The sequence below is a fragment of the Panthera tigris genome, chromosome D1 (genome assembly GCF_018350195.1).
Source record: "Panthera tigris isolate Pti1 chromosome D1, P.tigris_Pti1_mat1.1, whole genome shotgun sequence".
In the NCBI taxonomy this organism is placed as follows: domain Eukaryota; kingdom Metazoa; phylum Chordata; class Mammalia; order Carnivora; family Felidae; genus Panthera; species Panthera tigris.
This window is the reverse complement of record NC_056669.1, coordinates 75802144-75822285: the sequence shown is the minus strand read 5'-3', so window position 1 is coordinate 75822285 and position 20142 is coordinate 75802144. Positions and strand designations below refer to the sequence as shown.

The 20142-nt window shown below is 41.4% G+C and overlaps 1 protein-coding gene across 3 annotated transcripts in view; it reads right to left on the bottom strand.

Moving 5' to 3' along the window:
- NELL1 (neural EGFL like 1) overlaps positions 1–20142 on the bottom strand; it is an 885592-nt gene that overhangs the window by 655225 nt on the left and 210225 nt on the right. For all 3 annotated transcript variants that reach the window (XM_042959041.1, XM_042959043.1, XM_042959042.1), the window contains exons 10-11: positions 18776–18849; positions 12337–12436 (exon numbers count right to left, since the gene is read on the bottom strand). In XM_042959041.1, the coding sequence (XP_042814975.1) occupies positions 12337–12436; positions 18776–18849 (174 nt within the window). The remainder of the gene's footprint in view (positions 1–12336; positions 12437–18775; positions 18850–20142) is intronic.

Below are 20142 nucleotides of genomic sequence, written 5' to 3'. Positions count from 1 at the left end.
CAAGTCCCCCACCCTGGATTCAACCAAAATAGCTCTGCTTTTATATTTTGCATATTTATCATGTGAACAATAGCTTCTGGCTTTAACCAAGATAAAACTCATTGAATTTTATAAACTCCAAGCTTAAATCATTTTGGTGATGGCATTCTGTAACTTTTTTTTTCCTTTGAAACAGAATTTTAAAAGATACTATTATTAAATAAGATTCACACACCTACAATATAATATAATGCATGGCATTACACTTCCTAATACACATGAATTAATGAGTTAAACTGGCTACTCCATGTAGCACACTTAGAACAATCCTTGGTACATATGAAGAGGTCAACAAATGTTAGCCACAAAGATGAGAAGGATTATGATAATGTTGACAACAACAACTACAGTTCAAAGTAACTTAGTAACACTGTTCTCCTCCACTTCTAGATAAGGAAGGAGAAGATTAAACTATTATCTAGCTAGTAGACAGAGGATGGAGATGCCAGGGTTCTAAATTAGGTCTGGTGAACTCCAAGGCCTATGTACTTTTCACCATATGCTATACCCTCTCAGACAACAAAACTTCAAGATACAAAGTGAAAGATGTAGCTGTTCCTCAGGACATCAGAGAGTGGATCCATAGATAGTATCAGACTCAGCCTCACTACTTATAACCTGTTAACTGCCCCAATCAAAATGAGAGCAAAAACTTAACTTGCTGGAAACCTACCACCTCTGTCAGTCAAAAACACTGCTACTAGGGCTTTAAAGGCTTACAATAACCATTACAAATAAAAAGACTTGAGATTTTGCTACCAAAGGGACCATTTTCAGACATCTTAGCTCAGTGCCAGATAAAGGGGCTACACTTTCCTCCCCATGTCAGAATTGATCAATAATTAAGTTGTCACGTTTTCTTTCATTGTGAAGTTCGACCCAAGGTCACATGTGCATCCATTATGACATGTATTCTTTGTTTCTTTTCTCTTTTTTTCCAGGAGACTGCAACTGTCCTTTTCCTTCTGCATGCATTTGACAGGCAGGAAAAAAGCCACTCAGACAATGTTGATATCCCAATGCATCTCTATCAAGCATATGCCACGTCAATTCACAATGCAGAAAGTTGGGTAAATTGTATTTTCAAGGACAATGAAGGGCCCATGGGACAAACCAATCTTAATGTCAAATCTACTTTGGCTGGGCCTGACCACTGTGCCAAAAGCATGTGTTTAATTAACTAATCCAGGCCTCCTTTCAAGCAGTATTTATTCACTATCTGCTTGCCTTCCTGCAGGAGTGAATAATCAATATTTATGGGGCATCCATTTCTGTGGACTGAAGCACCCATGCAAGCTTCTGAGAGAAAAGTAAAGATGTTTGAGACATAGTCTCTGCCAGCAAGGAAATTACAAACTAAAGGGAGACAAGCCAAATACAGGGGTAGTATAAATACAAGGCAATCTATGTGAAGTGAGATGTGAATAGTACAAATAATCAGTGTTTCAGAGAAGGAGAAATCACTTCTAGATGATGCAAAACTTGACCTTGAGTTCATCCCAGGTAGAAACATGAGAAGGGGTGGGCACAAATCCTAGAAAAAGGAATGGGACTCTAACCCCGTGAGGAAGAAGGATACAGTTGGTGAATGTCAAATAATCTGGCAGAAATGTAATAATAATAATTATTAACACAAATGGTAGGCACTCAGCTAAGTGTTTTTACATGCATTATCCCATGTAATTCTATTAACAACCCTACGAAACTGAAATTACTATTTGTACTTTATAGATTCAGCGGATGGAGTTTGGAGAAGTTAATTATGGAAGGTACACAGAGCCAGAAGCCAGAGTCTGAGGCCAAGGTTATCCATTGCCATGTTATTTCACTGCCCTCCCCAAAGCAACAAATTCCTAAGCATTCCGACATCCAAAATATTAAGAAGATATCCTTTTACACATGAAGACACAAATGGATTACAATTTAGGTTTCTTCTCATCCTCAATATATCTATTTTCTGTGAAGTAATTTCACGTATTTTTTTAATGCTTGTTTATTTCTGAGAAGGGGGGAAGGGCACAAAGAGAGGGGGACAGAGGATCTGAGCAGGCTCCATGCTGACAGCAGAGAGCCCTATGCAGGGCTCAGACTCACAAACAATGAGATCATGACTTGATCTGAAGTCAGATGCTTAACTGAGTTTACTTAACTGTCTGGGTTACTCAGTTACCCCAATACCAGACACCCCAATACCAAATATTTGTAACAAAATATCCTATCTTCAATCACACTAACATCTTCAAAGTCTAGGATCTAGGTATGATTTATTTCTCTCAACCAAAGTTACCCCCACAAGGGTAACTGGATAGATGGCTTACAGATGGATGGACACACAGCCAGCCAGAAACATGGGAGGGTAAATTAATGAGTGAAGGAACAGATAAATTAATCTATAGTGGCATTTATTGCCTCCACCCTCCTAACCAACTGGAAGGCAAATATGACTGGTTTGCTAGTTACCATTTTTCTTCCTTATAGAGGTATGAATTACATCTTATAAAATTCACCTATTGTAAAGATACACCTTGATGATTTTTAATCAGTTTACACAGTTGTGTAGCCATGACCACAATCCAGTTTTAGGATACTTTCACCACCCCCAGCTGGACATCCTCTTTCTTTAAACTCCACTCCAGGATCAGAGTTGGCTGCCAAATCATAAATCCTCAATTCTCCACATTTCAGAATCCTTCTAAAGACTTTGTCTTTCTTATCTGATGTGTCTCCATACCATGACATTGGGATACAGATTCTTCCCTTCCTGGGTATCAGTCTTCAGTTTCTACCTCCAATCTCTTAACAAGCCCTCTAGCTAGCCCTTGTATAATTTTTCCTTCAGCTGGTTATCAACATGGTCTGATGCATGAGACTACTCAAAGTTACCCTCTTCCTTAAATCTTTTTTTTTTTTTTCAGAATTAGAAGCTGTGACCAGATTGTAGACTACACACACACAGCCCAATATTCAAGTTCTTTTACTTGACTTTTTTTTAAATATAATTTATTGTCAAATTGGCTTCCATAAAACACCCAGTGCTCATCCCAATGAGTGCCCTCCTCAATGCCATCACCCACTTTCCTCTCTCCCCCCCCCCCATCAACAGTTGGGGGAAAGTGGGTGATGAGCAATGAGGAGGGCACTCTTTGGGATGAGCATTGGGTGTTGTATGGAAGCCAATTTGACAATGCATAGGGGCACATGTACCCCAATGTTTATAGCAGTGCTTACTTGACTATTTTGAATAAGTGACTTGAGCCTCCAGAATTATTCTCCTATAATAGAAGCACATAGTGAGTTCTTTCGACTAGGACTGGCCCAAATACAGAGAACATCTTAATTACAAAAACTGCTATTTATTGACTTCTTCCAACATGCCAGACATAGTGCTAAGCATATTAAACACCTTACCTCACAAAACCCTTAACACTGCTAAAAATCACTATTATCCTCACTTCACACATTAGGAAAATGTGGTTGAGACTCACTTTTTTATCCAAGTTAACATAGACAAGATCATGATTTGACTCTGAAGTTCTTGTTAAGAACACTGAGGAAATAATTCTTATACAATTTCAATACTTGGAAGTTTAGACAACTAATGCTTACACTCAATGGATCTCAACCCTTCTATGTCTTACAAAATGTTTCTAAATAGGTCCACTTAGGACCCAACCCCAGATTCTGCCCACCCATTCTTAGCAAAACTAAGTGTAGGTCAATGCTTGCACCCTATCATTTCTGGCACGTGGTTGAGAATATCTACCCTTCCCTAGAAACAAGAATAAAGGCTCAGAGTCCTCTGTAAGGGCACAGGAAATAGCACTGACTATCCAGCATACCCCACTTTACAGGTTATCATAGCCAACAGCCACCTGACAATCCATCTGGATGTCCTCGCAGGCACTCATAACTCCCCCAGCCAGAACTAAACTCTTGATCTTACTTCCCAAATCCAAGCTCCCAGACTCTCCATACCCATCTGCCACACCTTTATCCACCTAAACCAGAACACTGGGAATCATCTTTGTCCTGACCCCTCAAATACTGAACCTTCCCAAGTTCCTAATATGGCAAGAGTCTAAGTCACTTCAAACACTTAAATTTATATCATATCTAAGTACAAGTGATATGGAACAAAGGAATCTATAAATATACAGAGAAGTACACCATGTTTCTCTGGATGCAAATATATGGCCAATTTCTCTAACACAATTCAATCTTTATCACTAGGTACAGAGTTGTGAAATTATAATAAAAGTATATGGTAATGCCACGTGTTGTTCTTCACGTGCTTTGCTATTAGGAAATATAAATTGAAAATATAGAGTCAATTTTTTAAAAGGTAGCTTTTTAAAAATTTTTTGAGGCTTATTTATTTTAGAGAAAGAGAGACTGCACATAAGCAGGGAAAGGGCAAAGAGAGAGGAAGACACAGAATCTGAAGCAGGCTCCTGGCTCTGAGCTGTCAGCACAGAGCCTGATGCAGGGCTCGAACTCACTGACCGTGAGGTCATGACCTGAGCCAAAGTTGGACACTTAACCGACTGGGTCACCCAGGCACCCCGTGTCAATTTTTACAGACATCTTTTACATGTAATATAGTACATCCACCTAGATAAACCCACTGAAAAGATTTTCTTTTTTGAGAGTTCCACCTTTTAGGTTTAAACCACAAAACTACCAGCCCAAGCCTAAGTTGCTAACAATCAAAATCATCTCAACTTCCTTAACTTTAAAATATAAAGACTAGAGAAAAAAATAATCAACAAAACCATCCTGGAATGAAACTTAGGGGAAATTTTTAAAACACCACGAAAATGAGACCCTGACACTTCTCAACAGTGGTGAGGGCTAGAGAGAAGAAAGAGAAGTTGCCTGCTCAGGTCAAGTTACAATTTACTACAACTGTACATCACTGGGCAGAGAATCAATGTTCTAAAACTGGGTTGTGTATATTAACTTTATGTTGTATGTATCTCCTGAACATAACATTTTCTCCTCCACAACAAGAAAAGCCCATTGTACTCCAAACTATTACCATCTCTCAAATAGACAGGGCCTCATGTGCCTCCCTGTGCCCTTTTTGCCCAGTCACTAATCCATTTTATACACAAAGGGATCCTTTTAAAACACATATTGGAACGTGTCCTTCTCCCCCTTAAAAACCTTCCCAGGGCTTCCATTTTACTTGCGAGAAATACAAAATCTTTAACTTGGTCTCGTGGCAACAAAGAAGGCCCTTTCTCTCTCTCCATCATTTCTCTCCAACCACATCAGTCTTTCTTTTAATTCTTCTACTGTTCCAACCTCTCCCGATTCAGAGTCTTTGTGAACTTGTTCCACCAACTCACAACACCCCTGCCAGAGTAATTTCTACTCAGTCTTTAAGTCCCAGCTTAACCACAAGCTCTTCAGAAAAGACTCCCTGGTCTCCCAAGTCTAAAGAAATCCCCATTATTTTCTTCCATACATCCTATTATTCTTGTTCATAGTAGTGATCACAATTACTGTATATTTATTTCTGTGTTTATTCAATGTTTACCTCCCCATTAGAAGCTCACTTCTTCAAAGGAAAGGACTATGAAAGATTGGTCACCTTGTGCCCATAGCAATATCCAACACATTATAGGTCGTCAATAAATATTTGTTTAGTTAATGACTAAATCCTCTCAGTTCTCCAGAAGAAGAATTCAAAGTATTTTAAAGACAAATATACCAAGGCTCAAAGATGTTAACTACCTCCTCCGTGGTTACATAGCTAAACAGTGATGGGTAAAATAGAGATATAAATCCAAATATGATTCTAACACCTGTCTCTCCACCCCGCCCCACATGACTGCCCAGACGTGATTTTAATCATCAAGGGACATTCCAGGAATGATAAGAGATCAGGACTCCACCAGCCATTAGCATTTTCGAATCCACGGCACACCTCGATTTTACCAAAAGAACAAACTTTGTTTCTTTCTCCAGGTCACACATTCCTTGACAACTTGCTGCCTGGACACTCTACGTCAGAAGTAAAACAACTTAATCACACAACAGAACATCAGCCCTCAACAAGATACTAATCTGAGTGAAACCTACTTGGAGCTCACGTTCAAATGGTGAACATGAGCAGATCCTCAGAGGAAGGCACATAATCTGCAGAAATCAGGTTCCAACGTTTACTCAAATACCTGTTTTAGTTCCCAGGAGAGGCACCGTGCATTCATTTGACAAGTATTTATTGAGCACTTAGCAGGTGCCCAGGCACTGTGCTAGGCAATAGGCATAGAATTTAAAAAATGCTGTCAACAGCATAATGATGTTCTTAGTCATCTGACCCTCTAGCAAAAATGACCGATGCTGAGTATCGGATTAGAAGGAGATGATGTGATGGAGAACAAGGTGCTTCAAGAGCATATCACAGAGAAAGGTCATAACACAAGATCCAAAGCAATTTAAAGGCTGAGTGAAGCTGACCAAAGGATGGGAGTTCTAAACACATGAAGCCACATGTACCCATAACATGTTCAAGGAAATTAATGGAGTGACAGAAACCCTGAGGTCACATTTTTTTAGTTGGGAGTAATCGAAAATGTGGACTCTGCCTAGTGGCCCTGTATCTAGAACTCTGCTGTCAGTGAAAGACCATAACACCTGTCAAACAACTTGCTGTCTTTAAAGCCATTGGCCTTATCTGCATATGATAAACCCCACCTATTAAAAGGAGCCCCCACACATGCACTGCCACTCTCTAGATCCCACTCCATACCCTTTTATAATTTTACCAAAACCATCCACCCATCCTGCTTCACCTCTGGCTTCTACAGCCAGTAACGGACAAGTACCTTTATGATCTGCTACTGTGACTTCTTCCACAATAAGGAACGAATAGGCCACCATCCTTGGGCAAGATGGTTTCTCTAACATAAAAGTTGGATTCCACATAGAGCACCTTTTCCTACCCTCAATCTCCTGCCACTAATGTGCCCCCCAGCAGGTAGGCAAGTTGCCTCTGAAATGATGTACCTGGATGATGTAAAAATGCACTCTTAACTCAAATCCTAGAAAGCCAGTACCTCTCACATCACTGATGCCGAACCTTGGCAGTTATATAGCGGCTAAGGTATACTAAGTACAGTATATTGCATGTGCCTCATTGGTATGGAATCTCTCCACCCATGGACCAGCTAGGAGGGATATGGCCCAACTATATCTTATGACAATTGAACACCCACATGTACTCCACAACCAACACATACACCATAGAAGCCTGGGCCCTTGGGGGTGAGGACATTCCTTTCTCCTTGTCCACAATGGTTAGGCCAACAGGATGAGCCCGCTAGTGACTGAGCTCTGGATCCTTACAGGTTCTGTCTTAGAGAACAATCCATTTCCTCTGCAACAGTCAACACTTAACGGTCTATTTGTCCAAGGAAGCCTGACCTTAGTTTCAAGTCTTCTGTCTGGGACAATGTGCCCTCTTCCAGAGGCTCTGTGGGTCCCAATATACTACAGCACTTCTGGGGCCACAGATGTCACAGACTCCAGAGACAGTACTCTTCAAATGCCCTCTGCTCCCAGCCTCAACAGTTAAACGGAGAGCCCTGTCTTTACGATCCACTTCAGCCCATGGCTGCAGGGATTTTGATCAGACTCCATCTACCAGTACACACAGAACCTGCCCCAGCTGCTAACTGCCAGTTCCTCCATTTAGGTGCTAGATGATACACTCATCAAGAGCCTCTTTTGACCTCAAATACCCTAAAGTCCTCTCTCTAAAACCATTTCAATTACAAATTCTGCTGGAGACTAGAATGACGAGGAAGACCAGGGGGGAAAATCATACGATGCCAAGAGTGTTTGGGAGGATTTAATTGAGGGCATAAAATCTTAAATAGTACAAATAATCTCAACTCATTTCAGTCCAGACCAGATGACAAGGCAAGTGAGCATGAATTAAAATTACAGATAAACACATTGGGAACAGATGTGGGCAAGAATTTTTTCCCCAACACCGAAAATCTTAAACAAGCCACAAAAACCCTCCAAAGTCACTGGCAACCTTGAAGATACAATTAGAGCCAAATTATGAGGGGCATAAAACCCTGAGGTGTGTGTCAAGAATTCTGGAATGTGTCAAATGATCAGTGTCGTTTCCTGGAGCAACTGGAGGATGCACAGTCAAGGTTCGTAGCTTTTTGCCCCCCTTTAACTGAGACCACTGCCAATTCAGGGGCACTCTTTTTTCTGCTGAGGTTACATTCACAATTTTATTACTTCTTCCGGGCACAGGCATCGGTGTCACTCCGGGGCCCACTCCCCCTTCACCACCTTATGGGCTCACACTTTAAGTGGTCAGGCTCCTGCTACAGTCATTGCCTTAACGTCATGAGGAAGGTAAAGAAATTTCACACTGCCGGCACAAACTGTCCTGAAGCATCAGAGAGAAATTGCAAAGGGGAACAGGGATGTTCTGGGTGGTACTGGATACCTTGGGACCTCAGCAATTGCAAAATGGCCTCTTCCTGCCAACGTCCATCACTTTGGGTCTTTTGGCAGGTATCTTCCCTAACTGTCCTATTGTCCCTTCTTTAGGGACATCCCGGGTGTACCAACAGCCATGTGGCTTTAACCACCAATTCAGCTGATTACCTTCATTTCCCTTTAAAGGGCCCAGGAATTCGTTACAGCATGTGGCATGGCCCAAGATTTATAGAGACAAAGTGCCACGCCCCTAGAGTCTGGATATCAGTTGTGTTGGTACAATGAACATCGTAAGTCAGTCAGAGCCTGTTACTCTTTACGGTCTTAGGTTTAATTCCCACAAAAAGAAAAACTCAGTGAAAATCTTCATCTCTCTCCTGGATCAGTCAGGGGGTGGGGGGCAGAGGCAAAATGTGTAACCATATAAGAAAATAGGCATGACTGGAATAAAATGAGTTTCAGAATCATGTCACTAAGTTATAACTCAAGCGAAATGGTCAGAACTCAGCAAAATGGGTTCAACATTATTTCCTATGTGAAATATACAGTCTATTGAATATCTGGTACTGAAAATCATTTCCTTCGAAGTCACTGACCTGACAGTGATAGAATTATTCTATGTGGTAAGAATGTATTTTCACCTACCTTATCTCCTACATTTAAAGAATTCATAAAATATAATCATTAAAACAAATGCAATTTTAAAAGTTAGAGCACTTTATGCATATCATATAGCCAGCCAACTGGGGTCAGAAAGCACAGAGCACTCTCTGTGCCTTCTCAAATTCCCAGTCTAAACCTCCTCAGGTAGGACGGCTCATCGGAGGCCTAATGAAGACAAACCTCAGAAAACTTCCATTCCCTAAACAGACCCAAGGAAGATTGTGACTCAGATTGCTAAAGAATGATAAGCTCTCATGGGGTGATTTTCCTCAGACTAATGACCTGACATCCACAGTAAGACAGAGAGAGATGATAAATATGCTAATTGAAGGGCCTTCATGGAGGTATTGAGAGAGGCTACAGCCACTTCAGTTTCTGTAATCAATAACAGCAGGGTGGCAGAAACCATACAGCTGAAATCACACCACTGTGGTCATCCCTGAAATACGCATCTCAGGTCATCAGAGGCCCGCCTCTCTGCTCACTTACTGCCTGCCCGTCAGGAGACAATCTCAATTCACAAAGCAAATGGTACAGCCTCTCCATATGCAGGGTAAAAATTACTTTACATAGAAATTGAGTGTTTGTCACCTTTTCATTACTTTCTGTTTTAGAGAGGGGAAAGGATGGTGGGGTGGGGAGTGGTGAAGAACTGAATAATATGCCTTAGAAGAGGCCCACTGGGCTTTGCACGTCTTGTCAGAACAGAAACGAACCAACCCCTCCTCTTCTTGCAAGACACAGGAAACACAGAGGAAAAGGTAAAAGACAACTATAAATCCAAGGAGAAAAATATTTCCCATGGTATTAGGAAAGACTATTATGCTACTTCTAAAGATGTTCTTGGGAAATAATTGGATTAAGAGATCTGGAATAAAATTCATGGAGAGCACAGTTTGAGACAGCAGACCTTAGAGGTCTCCTGAGTTGCCTTTTTGTCAACCAACATATAAATTTTGTGTTTTCATAATAAAGAGAATAACCCACTGCACAGGAAAATGCACCTTTTCTGATTCTCTGCTGTGCAGAGCAAGCCCCAGCATGTGGACAGGCGAGCAGGATGTTCTGGGCTCTGCTCTACTTGGGGTCAACAGAGGTCATGGTACAGAGTAAATGGTGCTGAAAAGGGCCCTTGTCTAACATAACGTTCTCTTCACTCCAGTGTCTGAACGCTGAGGTGGGAGTCAAGAGGAGAAACCTAAGAAAATCCAGATATCCAAATGGGTCAATTCAACTCTTTCACCACCGTATCTTTCCTGAAGACGTTCTCTCATTCCTATCAAAATGCAGAGTTGTCGAAAAGCATAAATAACCCTATCTGATACAGACACCTCCGAAAGAACTATCAGCAAACAGCCCCCTCCCAACAAAGCTGGTAGTTTCCTGCCTCAGAAAGCAGCAGATAGGAGAAGGAAGAAAAGCCCCGATTTCACAAATTGGTCCTAGCTATGATCTAATCTAGGAAGTGTTACTCCTGCTTCCCACTTTTCCCTCAAAGTCATGTCAGGTTTGGTAAAAGCCACCAGGTTGCAGCAATGGGGCCTTGAATGAGTCTATTTTTCAGTGAGAGGTCACACCTGTCAACATCTTCACTGGTAAAGGCGTGCACGCCTTCTGGAGAAGTATTAGCAGAAGCAGGGGCACGAGGTCTATTGTAAATTGGGTCAGAGCAATGACATTCCTCTTGAATTTCTGTGGGATAATCAATGATTCTGCTCTAATGAAACCATAAATCAGGAAGGATTTACATAAACTGAGTCTCACTTGGCACTTCAACAAATAGCAAGTAACGGATTTTGCATTAAATTATAAGACCTACCTAACAACCCTATCCGTTACCAATAAATGCATCCCTCTGAAAATTCCAGTCAATCTTTAGGTGTTTCTAAAGCGTCCTGGCTGCAAACATGCTTATTTCCAAAAGGCAGAAAAATCAGGGCAGATTTTCTGATGGCATCGTTAGCTATTCTTGGCTATCAACACACTACGTTTTCCTAGGAATTTTACCAAAATACAACTTTCTAAAGACCAAGCAGAGAAATCTCTGCATAAGCTGAACACTCCATGATAAAATATACAACATTTCTATAGATCAGAAGATGCTAGAGGAGAGGATCAACAAATTACAGGTTGCCACCTGTTCTTATAAATAAAATTTTATTTGAATAGCCACACCCATTTATTTACCCATTGTCTCTGCTACTTTTGCAAAACAGCTGAGTTGAATATTTACAACAGAAACCTTCTGGCCCACAAAGCCTAAAATGTTTACTTTGTGGCCCTTTACATTAAATATGTGCCAACTCTTATGCTAGAGAAAAACGAGAGAAAAGTGAAATATAAGGTAACCAGAGCTAAATCTGCTATGCTGTAGAAGCTTCAAAGGGAGCCAAAAAGGATCAACTCCACGGGTATTTGAGAATGTGAAGAAAGATGTGTGACAGGTATAGTTTCCAAAAAATAGATAGGAGTTTAACCAGATTTGTTTTGTAAGATTTTAAACGAATTTTAGGTTCTCCTAATCCAGGAGAAAATCTGCCAGGGCAAGACCTTTCAGAAATGAAGGGATAGCTGATCCACAATTTGAAGAGGACAAATTTTGGGAAAGGAGAAAATTCCAGGAAAAGGAAGCAAAACAATTTCTGCTCCAGAATGAATTAGCAATTAGGTGTTACTTAGCTAAAGCTTTTTTCCTTGCACAAAAGTAAAAAAGTTGCATATAATCCTATAAATAAGGATCCACTAGAAGCCCCTGTCTGCTAGATACAGGAATTGGTCCATGGGAAAGGCTCAACAGTCTGCTTACCAATGCCACTCATGAGAAAATGTAATAATGATAATGGTTATAATAACCATTATTGCAAGAACTATCATTCTTTTTATAGGAATTGTCACTTATGGAACATTTATCACATGCTAAGCATGATGCTAGGTACTTATGCATTTTTGCATTTAACCCTCCCAGCAGTCCTGTGAAACAGACTATTATTACCCTCAGGTTTAGAACTGCTCAGACTATGGCTGAGAAAGGTAAATAGGGTACGCAAGTTTGCAAATAGCAGAGCAGAGTTTTGCACCCATGTTACGATCTTCACATTATTCATTAAGCCCTCATGCCCCCCACCCTCATCCCAAGCACCGCTCCACCACCAAGCCACTTACCTCGACAGACACTGCAGCACTGATTCTCTGGGAGAATGTGGTCCTTTTCTGAGCAGTTCAAAGGAGGGCATGCGTCTGTAATTTTTACTAAAACTCCACCCTGGAAGCCAAATAATCAGGAAACAAAAAAACATTCACATTTCTTAGTTGATGACACAGACATAAAATGCTCATTGTTAACAGCCTGCAGTGATAACAACTTTCAGTAAGTAATAGTACTTCTAGGAATTCCACAATAATGACAAAGTCGCAAACAGAACTTCCAGGATGACACTCCTGGAAGAGAAGGCACATTTCTTTTTCTAGGTCTACACAGCCTCAACTTCAACAAATAAGTTTTGAGTATCTTCTATGTAGCAGAAGGTCACTCTACAGTGGTATTGCTGGGAAGTTCACAATGGGCTGATGAATGGGGGAGCCTTACTTTGTATGGTTTGCTGATTTCTGTGATATGAATACCGCGATGACGACCAATTTTGAATTAACAACATAGTATCACTGACTGGAGTCGGGAAGTTATGAACAATGAGCTCTCATAGGCTGCTATGAGGTAGTTTCAGTGCTCCTGGATCACACAAACCATTAACGCAAAGATAATTTAAGACCTCTCCCTTGCCCTTGAGGAGTTCCTAGTCTGAATACAGGAAGGAGGGGGGCAAAAAAACCCCAAAACAAAACAAAAAAACTCTCTTAACTATTATGCAGTACAGTAAGTCCTAAAAAGGGTATGATGATGTGTCATGGGAGAATGCTACTGCTTAAGTGGGAAGAAATTATAAGGAAGATGCCAAAGATGAATAAAGAAATGGGGAAGAGGAGACTTTCCTGGCAGAGGAAATAGACAAGAGCCAAGGTATCCAAGTACGAATGAACTGAATGGAGAGTTGGAGGAGTATTGGATTTCTCCCTATATGTAAGTAAAATCACTTACAATAGATTTTTAAATATTCACCTGATGAATCTTTAAGACCTCATTTCACCAAAGGTTGTCTTTGGTGGCATTACTAGCATCTGTATTTAGTTGTACTGTGAACTCTAAATATTAGTCCATTAATTACTATAAAAAAGGGTTTGAGAGTCTTTTATCTAGAATGTTTAGCTTTTCTCTCCTCTTCCCATGAGGCTATTTAAGTCAACTAAGAAGCCAGCTTGAGAAAAGGAGTCTCACTTAAGACCAAAAGGTACTTCTCAAAATAAATGAGGGAATGGGATGGAGCTGGCTAGCCAGGAGAGATGGGGGTGATACAGAGGTTTCCATTTCTGAGACACTAGCATTCCAGTGGCCCCACGGTCCACTGGTTTCGCAGGAAACCATTTCATCAAGCACATCTACTCCTAACTATGAACCTAAACAAAACTCTAAACATCAAATATAAATTTAATTTCTAAACGACTCATCCACCATTTGGAAAATTTGCACCATGGTTTCCTCTCCTGTCTCATGATTTTCAGCCCCAACAGTCCTGCTTCCAATGTTCCTTGCAGTGTCTTCTTTTTGTCCTCCTTGCCATTCTTTTTTTTTATCTGTCCCAAGATATCCAGATCTCTTGCTTTTCTCCCATCTTAAAATGGGACTTAAGATGTGAGAATACAGCCAGCTACCTGTGCACCTTCACTCTCCATCACAGCTATGTTCCATTCTCATCCAGGCCATACTGGGGGGGCACCTAACCTTGAGAATGGGCACTGGTCCTAGGCCAGGGTGCCTACCAGCTGTGCCTTAATTTCTGCAACAGGGAACTGAAGCAATAGACATTAATAACTTTATGATCAGCAGCATAAGCTTTCATGCACAGGAAAGCAAAATGCTTACTTACTGTTAATGCCCCTACAATATCTTTCAATACCAATGTATTTATTATCTACTGGCTCCTTGCAAAAACAGGAGTGACAGAAACTGCTGAATCCCCTTTATGAATTCTGTGTGCCCAACCCCCACCACCTGAATGCTTTTCTGCTAATGGCTCATCCTTGCCACCCTCAGATAGTATTCTGGGCATTGGCACCACTTTGCCACACAGAGAGCAGACAGAGTTACCCACAAATTGTACATCCCCACCGCCACAGCCCAAAGCCAGGGAATGACAGGCATGGGAGGCTCTTTACCTCAAGGGGACACAATAGTTGGGGTCCAATTAGTACTCCAGCACCCCTCCTGGAACCAGGGTATTTGAGGCCTTTCAGCCCAAATCCCACCCTCGCTCAGTTCCTTGCCTTACCCCATTCTGCATCCTCCACACCCTTACTGGTTGCTTCTGAGAGCCCTACCTTGTTCTGAAATCCTTAGTTCAGGGTCTGCTTTTAGCGGAACTCAAATTGAGACAATAAGATAAGTTTCATTCTTGCTGTCAAAAAGGCAACTGTTAAAAAACAATTATGTCTAGATGGTGAGATCCTGGGGCGATTTCCTTTTTCATCCTTGTAATTTTCCTCTATGTTCAAAATTTTTTATCTAGAGTGTATATTTGCTTTTGTAAAAAAAATAATAATAATAATAATACTTAAAATGCCATGAAGACTTTTTTAATATAATCACTCACAAAAGTTGGGGTTTTTTTTTATGAAAAGGGCTTGCCTTGGCTGATTAAATCAGACAATTCTAATCAACCTTTAACGTATTTAATGAGCAAGATCGTAATTTGAAATGCTTAAATAGAGACAAACCCCGTTGCATGATCTTGAAATAGTACGAACTGTGATTACAGTACTGAAAGTGCCACCACATCCATTAGTCCAGCCACATAATTAGGCACAAAACCTTTTTTAACTTTATTTTTAAAACTATTTCTAGTGAGAAGTATCTGATAATTAACATTTTAAACCCTCCTGATTATGGTATGTTATTTTATGACCCCTAGAACTCTGTGTTGGTAGAAAAATACAATGCCTCCATTCTTTCTCATTTAGAGTGACACTCTCTAGGTCATCAGTCAAATATAAACACTTTCAAGTTCTTTACTAATCACTGTGTTTCAGCCTGAATTTCTAATAACAACTCACACCATTAAGTCAAAAATTGTTGCTGGCCTGAAGAATTGTTGCGGGGCAGCAATAATTGGACAAAGTAAGCAAGACTACTAGAAGAGCTTATTCATCTTTAAAAAAAAAAAAAAAAAAGTATGTTAACTTCTGAAAACACTTGGTGAAAATATTTGAAACAAGAGTTTGTTTCTTATCTAATTGGTGTTGCTAAGGTTTTAAAATGATCCTAGGAAAATGAAAATGAAAGGATCTCTAGGCAGCATTTTGTCAAATGGGGATCTGCACTTGAACCACAGAAGACCAAGAATTAATTACTTGCTCAGTTCTGCCAAGGACAGTACTTATACAGTACCAGTATAGACGCCTAGGAGAGACGTTAACTCTTTACATGCAACAGGTACCATTGGGCATCAGGGTTTAAATCTTAAGAAAGGCTGCCTGGGAGGGACTCAAAGCCTTGGCATCCTATGCCCATCACCACCTCTACCTGCTGACAGCATCCATTAAATGTGTCCCAAGGCTGTTCTATGGCCAGTTATAAATACTACCCCATTCATCAAGAGAATCAATGAGCCATAGCCTCACCAACCTGGTATTCTCAGACAGACTAAAGAGTGATCATTCAATGCTTCTGGATCTAGCTTCTAAAACTCAGAAATGAGAATTATTTCCAAATAAGTCTAACACCATCAGAACTGGCAGTAGAGAGGCTGAGAAAGGAACCTGTAAAGCCAGACCACACAGGTTTAAATCCAAGCTAGCTCACTGACTACCTATGTGACTGATCTTCTGTGCCTCAATTTTCTCATCTGTGAAATGGGAATAATCATAGCACCTACCTAGCAGGGTAATTATGAGTTTTATAGAAGATAGTATGTTTAAAATGCTTTAAAAGAAGTGTCTAAAAAATACTAAATGCTCAAGAAATATAGTTGTCAATGACCCTTTTCCATCCACAAAGGAAACATTTAATAAATAACTATAAAAAGAAATTAATGACTTTTTAAAAGATGAAATTACTCACGTGCACATATATACACACACATACCACACGTGCAAAGGGAATAACCTGTCTGCCCCAACTTTTATAAATGGTAAAAATCTAAGCAAACAAAAGCAGTAAAAGACGAACCCAAGCAGGCAGAGCATCTACAATGTGCTATTAGCAGTGCTAAGTGCTATTCCAATAAGCTGGCATTTCAATCCAGGCCCACATCTTCCAGAGGTCTCCAAAGTTCTCTGCCTTGATCCTCTGACAAAAGATCGAGTCATAATTGGGACCCTTGCCAGAGTCACCTACTGTTTCTATATAAGAGATAAAGGGCATTGCTACCTCTAAGTGGCAACATAAAAAACAGATACGGGCGGGGGGGTGGGGGCCGGGGAGTGCCTGGGTGGCTCAGTTGGTTAAGTGTCCGACTTCGGCTCAGGTCATGATCTCACGGTCCAGTCCGTGGGTTCGAGCCTTGCGTTAGGCTCTGTGCTGACAGCTCAGAGCCTGGAGCCTGTTTTGAATTCTGTGTCTCCTTCTCTCTGCTCCTCTCCCACTCGCACTCTGTCTGCCTCTCTCTCTCTCTCTCTCAAAAATAAATATTTCTTTAAAAATTAAAAAACAAACAAACTGGGATCATCAGCAGAGTGGGCGAAATTGCTTTTAATCATCCCAGCTGCCTCTAAAAAAAAGGTTTTAGAATCCAAATCATTTTCTCTCTCCTAGAAGTGAAACAGTCAAGGCTTCTGGGTGGTTCAGGTGGTTGGGCATCTGACTCTTAATTTCAGCTCAGGTCATGATCCCAGGGTCATGGGATTGAGGCCATGTTGGGGTCCACACTGAGTATGGAGCCTGCTTGAGATTCTCTCTCCCTCTATCTCTCTCTGCCCCTCTCCTGCTCATGCACACTCTCTCAAAAAGAAAAAAAAAAAAAGTTAAACAATTTACAGAGAAAAGGACCTCTATCAATCTTATATTCAGAGAGGACATGTATGGTCATGTGGTATAAGAAGAGCTCACATTTACTGAGAACCTACTTTGTGCCAAACACTCTACCAAGTACTTCACGTGCTTTATCTCATTTAATCCACCCAACATCCTATGTAGTAATGTGCCAGCCTCAGGTTGGAGAAAACCCCACCGGCTCCCCCATGCCCAGGTCTGGTAGCTTACCTTGCTGATTGACAGATCACAGAACCCTAGCTGCCACACCATCCCTGCCTCTGCTGCAGACTACAGAGCCTCGGTGCACAGCATCTACCATTGCACAAAGACCACCACACCTACGTGCCCACCAGACTGTTTGGAGACACAGATCTCTGGCATTCCCAGTGCAGCCAAGAAAGTGGGAATGGGAAATATACAATAGGAAAGTCTGAGGGTGTTAACCCCTGGGGTAGAGTCTAGTCCCAGAGAGACAGAAAAGAGCCTTTCGTCCACCCACCTCCAACCAAGGCCCCCATAGAGAAATGTATTCAAGCTCCTTGAGAGCTTCTCCAGGTCTCTAAATGCCTCATTCTCCTCAATCTTTATAAAAGAGATTCCTTTCTTTTCCCCAGGGCTGTAATGAGAAGCACATGAACTAATGTAGTAGCAAGCACTTGTAAAGATGGCTATTCTGAGATGCAGTGGTTCCACTCAGCCTCTCTGGAGACGCCCCACAACCCCAGCTGTGCCTCCTCAGTGGAAGGTGGCTGCTCTGTAATGTACCACCTTGTATTTGTGCACCCTCCTTCCCTCCGTCTCTCACTCTTACATTCCTAGGACGGCTCCCACACTTTGTTCAAATATCACCTCCACAGAAAGGCCTTCTCAGACCACCCACACCTACCCAAAAGCTCTCTATCGTCTCAGCATGATTTGGCATTACATCATACGCTTATTTAGTTCCTTATTATCGGTCTCTCTTACTAGACTGCAAGTTCTAGAAAAACAGGGACTTTGTTGTGTTTACCATTATATACCCAGAATTTGTTACCATGCTAGTATGCAGCAGCTGAGCACGGGAGGTTAGCTGACTGACTACTGAAGATCTATGCTTCTACACATCTTATTTCAAGAAAGAGACAGACGAGGGCAGGCAGGAGACAGGCATTTTCTCACAATATATAAGACACTTGTGAGTAGAGATGGCACCATCCAGAGCTGGCATCACAAACTGATTTCCCCAAAATCAACTCAAAACCCTTTCCCAGGGCCACCTGCCAACCTCACTGACTTATGGTAGTTGTTGGCTACCTTTGCCTTCTCACATCCTTCAGTACTTTTTCCCAAGGCTCTATGTTCCACAGCTGACGACCACCCAGCCACGCAATGACAGTGGATGGGACCTTCCCATCCCGTACAGCAGACCACCACTCAGACACCCACTCAGGCCAACATGTTCCACTCCAGATCCCTAACTAAGCCCATCTATCTATATGTTAATTCCCCCTAAGGGATGGGGAACGTAAGATTGAAACTTACTCTGCATTCACGGCAGCTCTTGGTTAAAATCCGCTGGCCTTCTGCAAGGACTTTTCCTCCATAGATACATTTTGCTGTAACAAAAACAGAAAAATGGGTCAGTCAGGCTATGCAACAAATTGACCTCCATGGAGCCATCCAACCTCAACAGATTCCACAGATTCTCTGATTCTAAACAACAGGAAACTGTTCCCATAAGTCATGGGAAGAATGTAAGGACAACTACTGAGTTCCCATCAAATGGTCATCTTCATTACATTTGCCATGAGCCCATCAAACTCAGGATATACAACTATTTCCACGTCAGATCTGTCAAAGGAACTACAAAATGAAGTGATGTGGATAGAAGTCAAAACAAGGAAGAAGTGGTTGTCACATCACCATGGAGGATAATAGCAGTAGCTTTAATTCATACACTCCAGACATAAACAACTGGGTAAAAGGAGACTCATGTGCCATTCATCAGAACCTAAGCCGCCATGCAGAAGGACACCATTTTTTTTTTCCTTGTCATCATGGGAAATGAAGTTCAGAAACTATTGAGAAATACAAGCCAAACCAGTAAAGTACTTATCAATGCACTAGAGAGACTGCCTTTGGGAAGGTAAACTCTATAGGTCACTATGAAGGGCACGGAATAGACAGGCTCTGCAGCAAAGTTAAAAGCATAAATAGAACTCCCACCATTCAATTTAGATTCCCCTGAGACTCAGTCCTCAACTCAACTTGCTGACCCAACTTTAAGCCAGTGCAGAATATGTTAATTTGATCTGACCCTAATGTGTCTCCACCCAGTTCTCCAGCCACATCAAACTTTCCAGGAACAGGAAAGCAAAGGCCTGATGACTCCCTCTCCTGCACAGAGGAGGATCCTTCTACCCTAGTCCTCAGGAGAGGCAGAAGTGAAAACATGCACTCTAAGACGTCTCTACTACTCACTGTCTTACAAAAACCACCTTACCTCTCAGAGCCTCCATTTCTGCATCTGTTAAAAACAGGTTAATTAAATTTGGTAGCTTCTTAGTTCTACAATCCTCCAACTCTCATGGAATGTTCAAGTATATACATACCTTCACAATCAACTTGTCTAACTCCCTCTTGTTAGCCACAGAAGGGGAAAGCCCAGAGATTTGGTTATACTTATCATCATGATCCTGTAGTGGATATTGTGACATGCTACCCAGATCCCCCTCGATGGCCAAAGGACTCATTCCTGCAGCTGCTGGGACAACTGATGACCAACAGCTCAACTGAATAATGATCCAGGACTTGCCCTTGGTTGAAAGGAGCCACTTTATCCAAGCTCAAATGTTCTTTCTAGGGCAGCCCACATACAATGAGTGGTTGATGAAGGTAGGACAAAGTTC